We start from the raw sequence: 13,724 nt of genomic DNA, 5'->3' as shown, positions 1-13,724 counted from the left end.
GTGTGCTGCTTCAGACGCTCCACTATACCCTCCCCCTCCCCCCTGCTGCAGGGGGAGGTCCTGCCAGCTTGCTCCCCCCACACCCCCATGAAGCCACAGCAAACGGCCACCATTCCACTGCCCTGAGGTTCTTTGCTGATGTCAAGATCAGTTAGTTTTATGGCCTTTAGACACTTGGGAGGCAGCCCTCGTTGCCTGCTTAACAGGCCGCCACCCTCTCATTAGCACCTGCCTTGTGCACTCCCCCCTCCCCTGCCCATGTTTGGAGGCTGCAGGGCACATCTGCACTTTGGGGAGAGGGAAAGGCGGGGGTGGCGGGGCCCAAGAGCCAGTGTACTTAGCTTGAAGGAAACGACATTCTCTTCTGTCCCCCTATGAGCACTTTTTACCAGGAGGGTAAAAAGCGGCAGAGGCAGTTTGCATGTTTGGGTCAGTGGTGCATGTGCGTGCGTCTGTGTGCATGTGCGTGTGCGTGTGTGTGTAAGGTTCACTGGGGGAAAGGAAAGAAGTGCTGAGATTTGTTTCTTGGGGGTTGGCCACCCAGCCTGGGGCCTGCCTGAGGCTCTGCTGACCGGCGTTGGGTCTGTCCTGTGAACCCTGTATGTCCGATGCAGGAAGGGCGCCCTCTCTGGAGTCAGCTGGCCTTGGATTCCCATACTACCCTGTCAACCTGGGGTCACGACAGAGCTTTCCTGAGACTCAGTCTCCTTATCTGTAAAATGGAGTGTCTCAGCCCATTTGGGCCGCTATCACAAAACACCACAGACGGGTGGCTTATCCACAACAGAAATAATCCTGTTCAGAAATGTATCAGTCACAGATCTGGAAGCTGGAAGTCCCAGATAGGGGTGTGGCAGCGTGGTGGGGCTGAGGGACCTGTTCTGGGTCGCGGACTCCTCACGTGTCTCCCCATGGCAGAAGGGGTGAAGGAGCTCTCTGGGGTTCCCTTTGTAAGGACACTAATCCCACACAGGAGGGCTCCACTCATGAAATTCATATGTCATATTCATATGTCTAACCCCCCATATGACTACATTTGGAGAGAGAGCATTTCGGAGGTAAGTAAGCTTCCATGAAGCCATAAGGGTGGGGGTCCTCATGCGAGAGGCTTGGTGGCCCTACAAGAAGAGGAAGGGAGAGAGATCTCTTTCCACAAGAGGACAGTGAAAAGGCAGCTGTCTGCAAGCCGGGAAGACAGCTCTTACCAAGAACCAAATCTGCACCTTGATCTTGGACCGAGCCCGGACTTCCAGTTTCCAGAATTTTCCAGATAATAAATGTCTGCTGTTGAAGCCTCCCTTGGTCTGTGGCAATTTCTTGAGTAAGACAGCTGGTCTGGGTCTCTGCTGGGTCTGAGAATTTCCTGAGGGCAGAGAGCGCCCTGCAGTCACCATGCCATCTCATTTCCTGACACGCTGCTCAAATGTGGAGCCGTCCTCAGTGTGGATGACAGCCTTTTACTGGACAAAAGATGCCAGCTCCTATTGGATCCTCTGGTGTGTTACCACCATGGGCATGAACAGTTGTTCTGACCTGGTCACCCTCTGGTAGTTTCCTGGGATAAAACATAGGACACGAGTTAAATCAGAATTTCTGGTAAACAACAAAGATGAAATATGTTTTTAGTATAAGTAGGTCCCAAATGTTGCACAGGACACACTGACGCTAAAACACTATTTGTCATTTAACTGAAATTCACATTTAACTGGGCATCCTGTTTTCATTTTTGGCAAAACCTAGAAGTGATGCCCTCTGGGTTTTTTGGTTTGTTTTTGCTTTTTTTTTTTTTTTTTTTTTAAGAGACAGAGCACAAGCGGAGGAGAGGAGCAGAGGGAGAGGGAGAGAGAATCCCAAGCAGGCTCCACGTTCATGGCAGAGCTTGAGCCCACGACCCTGGGGTCATGACCTGAGCTGAAATCAAGATGCCCAACTGATTCAGCCACCCTGGAGCGCCCCCTTTCTACTGATGCTGGTCTTTTCCTAGAAGGCCTAGGGAGCAAAGCCTTGACCTAGAGCAATGGTTCTCAAAGAGTGGTCCCAGGACCAGGGCATCAGCAAATCCTAGTTCAGAACACAAAATCTCGGTCCCCACTGGGACTTCCAGAGCAGAACCTCTGCAGGGTGCCTGCATTCTGTGTTTTGACATTGCTCCTGGTGGTTCTGAAGGGAGCTATGGAGGGCCACTGACCCAGAGAATGCTGCTAATCGTAGGTGGTTCCTGCTCCTCCTCCCCGCCCCTCCCCCAACACGTCCGCTCACTCAGCTGCCAAGTGCAGTGACATAAATGATATCAGGGACGTTACAAGGCGCCCTTTCCCCGTGGTTCTGTGGCTTCACAGGGGACCGCAGAGGCTGGTGCGAGCAGAATGTGTTCCGCTTGGCCTCCGGGCCCTGGTCCACCCGCCCGTCTGCTCCCGAGCCTGCGGAGGGCTGTGAACCAGAGAATTGATTCTCCGGGCGGGATCTGCCAGTCGCGGCCGGCGGGGAGGGGCCTGGCGGCCGGAGGGACACGTGTGCGGGAGGGAAGCAGGAAGTGACTTCGGGAGAGAGGAGCCGGCCGAGCCAGCGGCGGCGGGGCTGATGGAAGTGGACTGGGGGCTTGAGAGGGCACCGTAGTGAGTCAGCTCTTTCTCCCTTAGCGCCTCGGTTGGGCCGGAGGCCCGGGGTCTGGGGCCATCAGGAGAGTGTGGGACTTGGAAGGGCAAAATGGAGTTTGGAAGGCGGGTGCCCTCCGGGGAGAGGCGGGGGTCGGGGTGGGGGGAGAAGCCGGGAGTCTGTGGCAGGTGGGGGGGGGGAGGGCTGCCCGGAGCCCCCCTCGGCCCCCCGGCCACCGTCACCTGGAGGGTGTTGACCTGCCTTTCTTTGACAGTGGCTCACCAAATCCTCTTTATTCAGCGGTTCGCGTGGGCATGCGGGGGTCCCCGGGGCCCTGGGGCGCAGAGGCGGGGCAGCCTGCGTCCCCTCCCACTCATTTGGGGAGCTGCTCGGCCTCTGGAACCTGGCTGGAAATTTGGTGACGGTGCAGCGGCCGGAGCCTGTGCATTTCTAAGCCATCCCCCGGGGTCCCTGGCCCCCCGGACCACACTTTGAGCAGCCAGGTATTCGAAGGGAACTTTTCCACAGTCCTATAGGCCCAAACCTGAATCCCATTGCTGGATTCTCCTCGTGGAGTCAAGGGGTGTGTGCGTGTGTGTGTGTGTGTATGTGTGTGCACGCGCGTGTATATATGTGTGTGTGTGCACGCATGCGCATGTGCAGTTTCATTAAATGCTGTTCCCACCTCTCCAACATCATTAATACCTTGAGGCCGGTTAGCAAGGGAGAGAAAAGAAATCCTCTATGGGTCCGGGAGCCGCCTGGGCAGCTGGAGAAGAATGTGTACACACACACGGCGGTTGGCATCTTTGAAGTTGGGGAGGGCAGCGAATAATCCTCCCGCTCGTAAATTAATCCAGGTTTATGTATTAACATCCGGCCCACAGGGAAGTCTGAGCCCCATCTCGGAAGCTGGATTTTGAGGTGCTGGGACTGGCGCCCCTGTTCCAAGGTGCTACCGGCCGACCTGTTGGAGAAAACTTTTCGTTCACTTGGGCCTCTGTGGCAGGTTCGCCAGTCCCTCCCTCGCAGGGCAGAAGTCACTTTCAAGGCTCTGGGCCTCCTAGAAGTGCCCGCGTTAGAGCAGTGCCTTCCGTTCTAATGTGTGTGAGCCTCCCTCCCAGAACGGACTCTGTGTCCACAGGTCCCGGGTGGGGCCCGAGATCCTGCGTTTCTACCCGGCTCCGAGGGGGCCCACCCTGTGAGCAGTGAGGATTTAAAACAGCGCATGGAAGACTCTTCTCCCGGGGCCACTGTGTTTGCATTATCAATGATAAATGTTGTGATTTTTGGGAAGGGGGCATGCTTGGCCTTGCTGACCCTTTTCCTTGTATCTCGGGTGCCCAAGTAGATGGAGACGGGCTGGGATAGTGCTTTCCCTCCCTCTAGCCCTCCCCCCGCGCCCCCCCCCCTCAGGAACACCTAGAGCTCTGTCGGTGGTGAACCCACAAATCCCACATTGACTTTGGCCCGTTGGCAAAGTAAATGGCTTCCTCTTCTCTGTAGCTGTTGAAAGGCACATTCAGTCCTGGAAAAAAAAAAAAAAAAGCTGTGTTTATTTTTTTGTTTGTTTGTTATCACCTGTCTTGGATGAGAAGTACTAAGGGTGTGACAGCCGTGTGCCTTTCTTTGCAAACACCGTTTCAGATTTTACCCACAAGCAGCCAGAAATAGAAGGTTGGGGTAATGATCCAGATGTCTTGGTTAAAAGAGAAACACGAACCGCTCCTTTTAGGGGGAACCTAACATGATGAAGTATGTAGATGGGTGGGTTTTAAAAACATATATCACTTTCTCTTTTTTTGAGGGGGCACCCACTGGCCTGAGTTTTATTTGGACATGGCCCAGATCCACAGATGCTGTTTCTCTTAGAGGTTTCCTGGCGTGGGAGCTGGGCCTGGGCTCACCTGGGGACCCACAGCCTTCCCCGGTTGGAGTCCTATTCATGCTGCTGAGCCCCTTGGCATAAGGGCCCTGTCCACCCTCTGCCATGGTTTCCTTAAGGGGCCAACGGAATCAGCGTCTTTAGCTCTTCGTCCGCAGGCCCAGGGTCGCTGGCGGCTCACAGGGCACTGGGACCTGGCAGGGCCGAGCCCTGTGGGGTCATGTCCAGCCCTGTGGGAGCTGGGAGACCGGTGAGCGGCTGAATGAGCCCTTTGAGACGAGGCTCTGAGCCCTGATGTTTGCGTACGGGAACACAGGGCTTTTCAACAGACGGCTTTCTTTGCCTTGTAACTTTCCACAGCAAGACCGTGATCCTCAGTTGTGCCAGAGCGAGAATTCAAGACGTGTTCAGGTCTAGAGGAAGTGGGAAGGAGTGGTACTTCCCTTTCTTTCCTCAGTGGGCAGTGGTATGACTTCCGTTTCAGTGGCGGTGTGTTCAGTTGACAGGGAAATGCCACTTCTAGCTCCCTCTCCCTGTCCCTGCTGAGTGTCCCGTCAAAGTAAGCTGGCCCTTTTCAATACAACGAATATTTTTTGGGTGCCGGGAAGCCCTGTGTTGTAGGGGTGCCAGGTGTGAAAAGGTAGCCTCTGTGTTCTTGAGCAACAATGATATAAAAGATACAGGAGGCGGGCCTGTACAAAGAAAGAGCCGCAGGTGTGCATGGGGACAGGTGTGGAGAGGGGGCGAAGTTGGCATTAGAGGGTGCTCTGGGTCTGCCGGCTGGAGAGAGGGAAGCAACGCATTCTGGGAGGGAACCGGCTAAGAGTGACTTGGAGGCGGGACCATCCGGGACCTGTTGAAGGTGCCATAAATGGCTAGTTGAGCGGGAGTTCGGAGTGGGGGGTAGCGGTGGAGGTGTCGCTGGGGGATGCCCTTGGCAGGCCATGGCGCAGCTCCCACAGGAGCCTCCATGGGGAGCCATTGAAGGTTGGATCGGGACTCAGGTGGGAGAGCTTGAAGAGGGAAACTGAGTTAGTCACCTGTTTTCGGAGGAGATGGAACCGATGCAGGGCAGGGGCAGCCAGAGTAGGCAGAATGTGCCAGAAGGCTGTAATCAGACCTTCCCTGTGCTCTCTTCCTCCCTGCTGAAGAATCCACATTCTGTGAGCTTCTCTTTGGAACTAACTCCCAATGTCATAACCTCTTCCATGGGCTCCTCTGGCGTCTCCCCAGGCGTCCCCAGGTCGGTGCGTGCAGGACGAGGTGGCTTCTGACACATGGTGGGGCTGGGTGAAGAGGCCGGGCCTGTGTGGGGGGTGGTCATCGAGGCCATTGAGGGATGGCGGGGTGGATGGGTGCATAGCACCAGGCCAGATTGTGGGCCGGCTCAGGTGGAGGGTGTCGGGCACCTTAGCACGGGTGGCTGTCCCTGAAAGGCACTGTCGGTGGCTGACCCCTCTTGCCCCTCTGCACACAGCCGTATCCAGCATGCTCCAAGGCCACAGCTCTGTGCTCCAGGCGTTGCTGGGGACCTTCTTCACCTGGGGGCTGACGGCAGCTGGGGCAGCGCTCGTGTTCGTATTCTCTAGTGGCCAGGTGAGTTGCCTCGCTTCGGTGCTGACGTTTGGGGCGGTGGTGGCGGCGGGGGGGGTGGGGTGGGGGGGGTTCTTAACAAGCTCTGAAACCACAGTCATGACAAGCTTGCAGGGGCGGGGGAAGGCCACTGGCCACGCCTCCACTCCTCTGCGTTTGTTCTCTGTTGTGTTTTTTCCTCCTCCTCTCCCTACCCGGCTTCCGCTCCCCTCCTGGTGGGAAGGGAGCCCAATTATTAAGCCGCCTTTAGCCCCCGCCTGGTTTCCAGCTTCCGGCGAGTTTCCTTCAGGCCTGGTGCGGGTGGTCAGTTTGGTGGTTGAACTGTCCTGCTCCGTGTCCTTGAACTAGCTGGGGTGATGGAAAGGAAGGGTATCTGGTCCCCTTCTCATTTATGTCATCTCGTTCCCTCTCTAACCTGCTCTGGGATGAAGACACACAGACTCGTCTCCCCATGCCCCTACAGACCCCCACCCCGCCCCTCACCCCTATGCATCCTCTACCCCTCCCCCCAACAACCTCACTCATTCTTGTGCCTCCACACCCCACCCCTGCACACCCCATGCACCCCTATATCCCCCATCCCCCCCACATTCCCTTCCCCATCCCCTGCACTCCCACATACCCCACACAGACTCTCATACCCCCACCCCTCCACGTGCACACCCCCAATCGTCCCAACCGACACCCACACCCCATCTCTCCATACGCCACCCCCATCCCGTACAGCCCATATTCCCTCACATACACCACACGTATCGCACAGCCCCCACATTCCCACCCATCCCCCCAACACGCACCGCATACCCGACCCCACTCCTCCCCAACGCCCTTCCCCTTCTCCTTCTCCAGCCCTTGACCCCCTCAGTCCACGGGCCTGGAGTGATCAACCCATCTTTATCTTGAGGAATTGTCAAGTCCCTGCACCATTCAGCGGGCCGCCTTAGAAACTGGAGGCGTGATAAGCGAGGGGTGATTTAAGATCCATGTAAACAAGCTGTGAGCGGATGTGGAAAGGAAAACACAGCCTAGGAAGCTGGCAAGACAGTCGCTCTTGTGTTAGAGACCAGGGAGCCGGGTGTTCAGTGTCAGGTAAGACCTGACTTCCCCGCCGCCCTTCTCAGCGGGAGGTTTGGAGCTTATCAGCGACTCAGGCCACCTGGATCCCCGCTTGCTCTTGGCAGGTAGTGAAGCCTTTCGAACTCCAGTCCCCGAATGGGGGCCCCCCGGGGGCCAGCGGGGAGGGCCCTAGTCGCCTTTCCCTCCTCCTTCATGACAGCCACGCCAGGTTTTCTGGGGCCCCGACTTCGTGCCCTTCTAGGGCAGGGCAGCGCAGCGCCTGGTTCTCTCTTCCCCAGGTCTTCTGCACTGAGGAGAGGTCACTGGGCTGAGCGAACAGCGGCACACGGTGGACGGGGCCCCAGAGCCCCATGTGGCCCTGGCCAACGCTGTGGGAGGGAAGAGGTGCCTTCCCGTCTTCACAGAGGTGTCCCCTTCTCCTGTGGAGCCCCAGAGCCCCTCATTTGTCTCATGTCACTGTAATCACCGAGGTCAATAGGAGGAATTGCTGAAAACTTATACTGCGTAGAGGCACGTTCCCCAAGAACATCACCATGTTTGGTGATTCGCTAGAAGGACCCACAGCGTTCAGCGTATAGTTGTACTTGTGGTTAAGGTTTAACATCGGAAGGATCAGCAGGAGAAAGATACTGGCAGAATCTGGGGACATCCGCGCACTGGCCTCTGACGCTCCTCGCCTCCTGTGAGGGGCCCAGTGAGAGCGCCTCTTCCCCCAGCGAGGAAGACACACGTGCATGTGTGCAGTTAACACACATGTGATATGTCCGCCCGGGGCACCCTGTGGAGCCTCCGCCCCCAAGGACTGTGTCGGGGGTGCTCACAGAGGCAGCGTTATGCTGCTGAAATTCCAGACTCGCAGAAAGAGAAGGAAAGCGGGTGCACTACATCCATCACCTTGTTTGGATACCAGCATAGGCACATGGATGCACCCTTAGCAGGGAAGGGAGGGGGCAGTTCAAGCAGCGAGTTCCCAGAAGCCGACCAAGGACCAGTCTTGCAAGCAGGGCCTTGCAAAGGTAGCAGGTGCGGATGGGCCGCGTGCACCCTTTCAGCACAGGCGGATTGAGTGAGAAGTGGGGAGAGGCACGGCATTGGGGGGCTAAGGTGGCCAGAGACAGGAGTCCGCTGAGATGTGCTCTGGCCCCCGGAGCAAACCTCAGCTTTCCTTCGGCCGAGATGGGGGCCGCCGTTCGGATCACCTGGGATAGTAGACACATGGGCTGTGCCCTCCGCAGCTGCTCTCAAAAGTCGCTTCGCTCACGGGCACCTGGGTGGCTCAGTCGGTTAAATGTCTGACTTCGGCTCAGGTCATGATCTCACGGTCCGTGAGTTCAAGTCCCGCGTCGGGCTCTGTGCTGACAGCTCAGAGCCTGGAGCCTGTTTCAGATTCTGTGTCTCCCCTTCTCTCTCTGTCCCTCCCCTGCTTGTGCTCTGTCTCTCTCTCTCTGTTTCTTTTAAAAATAGACATTAAATTTTAAAAAAGTAGTTTTGCTCAAAATTTGTTTTCTTGTTTTAAAATATACTTTAATTGCAAGAAACTCATAAAGTATGAAAAAGCTGAAAGAAATAATAAAAAAAGTGCTTCTCCGGAAAAAAAAAACAAACCCAAAACCCTGAACCTTTTCATTCAGAGTTGAGTTGTCTTTGTGTATACATAAATTTATGCCTGTTATTTTACATGGTAGGGATCAAATTTTATGTAATGTTTTACAACTAATTTTCCTCACTTGCTACTGTGAGCATTCCTCCTGCATCCCTCAGTGGTTTTTTTGATTACTTTGATTATTTTGGTCACTTTGGCTACTTAACCGACTGTGTAATATTCTGTCCTCAGGCCGGCCTGCAGTTTATATAGCCGTCCCCCAACTGTTAGGCAAATAGGTTATGTCCTCTTTTCCTAATTTTTAAAGAAATACCTTTGTGATGAACATAAGCCTTTGAGCACCTATCTGATTAGTGCCTTGAAGTCAATGTCTAAAAGTGGAAAAATTTAAAAAGTTTAATTTTTCTCCTTTCAGGATCCAGATGAATGCTGTTAGAATAATTTCTTACCTGACTTCTTTATGAGATCTTGATTAAATTATTTGGTTAGCCCACTTTGCTTAAGCCACAGCACGCCTAGAAAAAGTATCATTTGTATGGCTGCCTGGGGTTGAAACCTTCCATCCACCTCAAGCCGTGCAGGGGTGGGAGAGGGCTGAGCTAATGGTTTTAAGCCACCCAGGCTTCTTTGGGAGTCTCAAGGATTGGGGTTAATCACCTCAACAAGCCTGTCACGTGTTCACGAGGCTATAGATTATGTCCATAATGTAGACTGCAAAGTTAAACAAATATTTATAAATTGAAGTATAAAATGCATATAGAAAAGTGCACATTCTATTTTTTTTTTTTAACATTTTTATTTATTTCTAGGAGAGAGAGAGAGAGACAGCGTGAGCAGGGGAGGGTCAGAGAGAGAGGGAGTCACAGACTGAAACAGGCTCCAGGCTCTGAGCTGGCAGTCAGCACAGAGCCTGACGCGGGGCTCGAACCCACGAACCGCGAGATCATGACCTAAGCGAAAGTGGGACGCTTAACCGACTAAGCCACCCAGGCGCCCCTGCACATTCTATTTTTATTTTTTTAAATTTTTAAATTTAAAAAAATTTTTTAAAAAATAGTTTACTTCTGAGAGAGAGAGAGAGAGAGAGACAGCATGAACAAGGGAGGGTCAGAGAGAGAGGGAGACACAGAATCTGAAACAGGCTTCGGGCTCTGAGCTGGCTGTCAGCACAGAACCTGACATGGAGCTTGAACCCACGAACCGTGAGATCATGACCTGAGCCGAAGTCGGACGTTTAACTGACTGAGCCACCCAGGTGCCCCACTATTTTTATTTTTTTAATGTTTATTTTTGTGCACAAGTCGGGGAAGGGCAGAGAGGGGGACAGGGGATCTCAAGTGGGCTCTGTGCCCTCAGCAGTGAGCCTGATATGGGGCTTCAGCTCACGAACCATGAGATCATGACCCGAGCCAAAGTTGACGCTCACCTCGTTGAGCCCCCCGGGTGCCCCGAAAAGTGTGCATTTTACAAATGTACAGCTTGATGATTTTTCACAATCGCCTATGAAACTAGTACCCGGATCAAGAACTAGAACAGCATCAGCCCCGCAGTAGCCTTTCAGGATCCTTTCTAGTCTCTACCCTCCGCCCCCAACCTCCACTGCAATTTCCTCTCCTAGCCTCTGACCACAGAGATTAGTTTTCTCTGTTTCTGTACATTATATAAATGGAGTAATCATATCGTATGCGCTCTTCTGCATCTGGCTGATTCCACTCTGTTTATTTTCCACTTTATCCACTCCCCTGCCTGATTAGGGGCTTCATTCATACATATGTCGTGTGTGTTCTTATTGGCGTGTGGTATTCTGTTGTGTGAATACATCCTAATTGATGTATCCGTTCTGCTGTTGGTGGGGCGTTTGGGTAGTTGCTAGTTTTGGCTCTCACAAGTACTGCTGCTGAGAGCTTTTCTGGACATGTGCTTGGTGAATCCATATAGGCGTTCCTGTTAGGTGATGATTTCACTACTCAGGAGTAGCACGCCTGGGTCGTAGGATATGTTCATCAGCCGTGGACGCTGCTGGTTAGTTTTCCAAAGCAGCTGTGCCATTTTGTCCCTCCACCTGCAACGTGAGAGAGTTTGGGTTGGTCCCCATGGTCCCTACCCACGCTTACCAATTCCCATCTTTTAGGCCAGCTATTACTAAAGGTTTATAGTTAAAATTAATAGGAGAGCCAGGTAAAAGACAGCGCATGGGTCAATGGAAGCCAAGCACCACTGAGAAAACACTCTGATTGGCTGTGGGATGGATGGAAGGTTTTAAAAAAAAATCTTTCCCTGGTTCTTGGCCCATTTTTAAAGGGTCCAATCCAGGCTTCTAAACAACTTGGCACTCTCAGGCACAGGCCAGTCTTCATTCATGCGGCTCTCTTAGATCCTAGGATTTCCTCTTATCCTTAGACACATCCCTCAGACTCTGAAACATCTTGTTTATATTTTCAGAGGCGGATCTTGGATGGAAGTCTTGGCTTTGCTGCAGGGGTAAGTAGCATACAGCAGGAGTGATGTCAACAGAGGCCTGCTTATTTGAACATTTCTGTGCCAAGGGGGTATTTCCAGTCTCTCTCGTGCAATCTAGATGTCCTCTCTGGACTCCAAGTGCTAACGGCCCCTTCATATATCTGCACCTATGTATTGTCCAGCTTATGGAAATGGTCCTGCCTCTTAGACAACGATGGGGACTGCTTGTTAGGCAGCTCTCTCAAGACTTGTGAAATGAGATGGTTTTTAGGAAGGGCCTCAACGTCGCTAATTAAATACCATCTTTCTCTCTTTCCTTTCCCTTTAAAAGCCCTCTTATTATTGACATCTCCAAACATGTAAAACAGTGGAGAGAATCCCAGGTAGCCATCATTCAGGTTCAAGCAATCCTGATGTTTTGCTAAGCTCGTTTCTTCTGACTTCCCCCAACCTTCTTGAGAGGTTGGAATATTTTGTTAAAGCAAATCCAAGACATCGTGTAATTTTACCCGTAAGTTAAATCCACATCTTTAACGGAATGACTTGTTTTTTTTTGTGTTTTTACAACATAATTCCCTTATCACACTTACCCCAGTTAGCAGCTCCTTACTGTAAGTAACCTAACACCCAGTTCATGTACAGATTTTCTCCAATTTTTTCCTTAAAAAAAGCTTTTTTTTGGATGTTTTTATTTTCTTGTTGAGACACAGAGAAAGCACGAGCTGGGGAGGGGTGGAAAGAGAGGGAGAGATAGGAAATGAAGCGCGCTCGGTGCTCACAAGCAGAGAGCCCCATGTGGGGCTTGAACCCACTTGCCAGAAGATTATGACCCAAGCCAAAGTCGGGCCACCCAGATGCCCCTCCTCCATTTTTTCAAAGGGATCATTGAAGTGGGTTTGTTAGAATCAGCATCTGAGCAAGATTTCCATTTCGATTATAACTTTAAATTGTCTTTTATTCTTTAACAGTCTTTCGTTTTTTGTTTTTTTTTTTTTCACTCCCATAATTAGTTGGAGACACTGGGTCTTTTATATCCACAGAGCGTCCCACATTGTGAATTTGGCTGATGGCTTCCTTGGTGGGGAACTGTATACCTTGTTCCCCAGTTCCCCGATCTGTGCGCCGGGCATTAGGGCTTGGGGGTTGGAGAGTTCAGAGCCTGCTTCCCAGGGGTGTAAATGCCGGGGTGGTATATTCCGATCGTCTTCATCACACCAGAAGTCATGTAATATGTGACACTCTTCCAGGTGATCAAGATTTGATTCCTTTGTCTGGTTTTTACTGTGCTCTACAAAAACTGGCTGGGGTGGGGATGGCGTCTCCCAGAGGTCACCCAAGTCAGCAGCCATCAGATTGGGGTCTGTGTACCTTCCAGAGCCTTCCAGGTGGTGCCCAGGGGCATGGAGAGTGTTCACAAAACCCGTTTCCAGGTCCTCAGTGGCCCCAGGCTGCCTGGGCAGGCGGTTCTCCTTGCCCAAATTCCCTTCCGCGTTTGTCCTCTCCCACTTTACAAGGGATAGACGCACTGTCACCTTACTACCTGGTCTCTCGGGGGCAAAATGTCCATGCATGAACGGGGACCGCTTGGGATGTTGGTGCTGGAGTGAAGAAAGTGAGGCCTCTGATCACTGAGCCCTGGGCATAAATCCTTAAGTGGTTCAGACATGTCTGGCCCTTTGACTGTGGATCTAATCAAATTGTTCGCAGAGCGATACTTAAAAATAATTTTCCACAATGGACCACTGTGGGGTTTGGGGCCTGTTGACTAGGATAAAATTCAGAGAACAAAGTGACATCATTGTAACAAAGTATTTAATTTTCCACCCTCTTCTTTATGCAGAACACACTTTCTTTTTGCCTGTGTTTAAAAAAGAAAGAAAAAGGCAAGAAAAATAGAAACAAAATTGATTCCAACTCTTAGTCTAGTGATGACCACTTAATATTGGTCCATGGATGTATGAATGAATTGAAAAAACAAGAGGAGTCCCTCATCCATGAAAATACACGTTTCCAAGAATATTTTACTCTTTAATGTTTAATAATTATAAAAGAATGTTTTGTATTTTTGTCATTAGAAATCTGTTCTCTACCAGTAATTATTTTCATGGTAACTCAATCTGGGAGATTGTTACTTAAGCAGTTAGAGCCCTAGGCTCACGTGAATTTTTCTAAAAATTAAATTAAAATGTATCTAGGCATTTACATTACCAAGAGGTAGGATAGAGAAATCAATAATAGACTTTCTAGCTTAAAACATAAGTAGCTTTAGGGTAAAATTCTGTGGGGAAAGGGAATTGAAATAGAAGTCTGGGAGAAGTAACGATGTAAGTTTTGGGACTTTTGAAGAAAAGCTCGCTTGTGCATTTTTGTGTGTTTAGACTGTAGCCTATGAACAGAAGAGTAGATAAAGCAGGAACATACAGTTTATATATATATTTTAAGAGGATCACATATTTCTCTGTGAATCTATGAGTGAATGACTAGAATAAGAGTGGGAATCAAATCCCTATG

The 13,724-nt window shown here is 51.5% G+C and overlaps 1 protein-coding gene across 5 annotated transcripts in view; it reads left to right on the top strand.

The window, feature by feature from the left end:
- Nucleotides 1-2,527: 2,527 nt before the first annotated feature.
- Nucleotides 2,528-13,724, top strand: part of SLC39A11 (solute carrier family 39 member 11) — a 346,364-nt gene continuing 335,167 nt past the window's right edge. For all 5 annotated transcript variants that reach the window (XM_039229817.1, XM_039229819.1, XM_039229816.1 and 2 more), the window contains exons 1-3: nucleotides 2,528-2,615; nucleotides 5,958-6,076; nucleotides 11,196-11,234. In XM_039229817.1, the coding sequence (XP_039085748.1) occupies nucleotides 5,969-6,076; nucleotides 11,196-11,234 (147 nt within the window). In that variant the 5' untranslated portion in view covers nucleotides 2,528-2,615; nucleotides 5,958-5,968. The remainder of the gene's footprint in view (nucleotides 2,616-5,957; nucleotides 6,077-11,195; nucleotides 11,235-13,724) is intronic.

This window comes from Hyaena hyaena, unplaced genomic scaffold, assembly GCF_003009895.1.
Source record: "Hyaena hyaena isolate Hyena2069 unplaced genomic scaffold, ASM300989v1 scaffold_39, whole genome shotgun sequence".
In the NCBI taxonomy this organism is placed as follows: domain Eukaryota; kingdom Metazoa; phylum Chordata; class Mammalia; order Carnivora; family Hyaenidae; genus Hyaena; species Hyaena hyaena.
The sequence above is the reverse complement of the archived record's forward strand: the minus strand, read 5'-3'. Positions and strand labels throughout refer to the sequence as shown.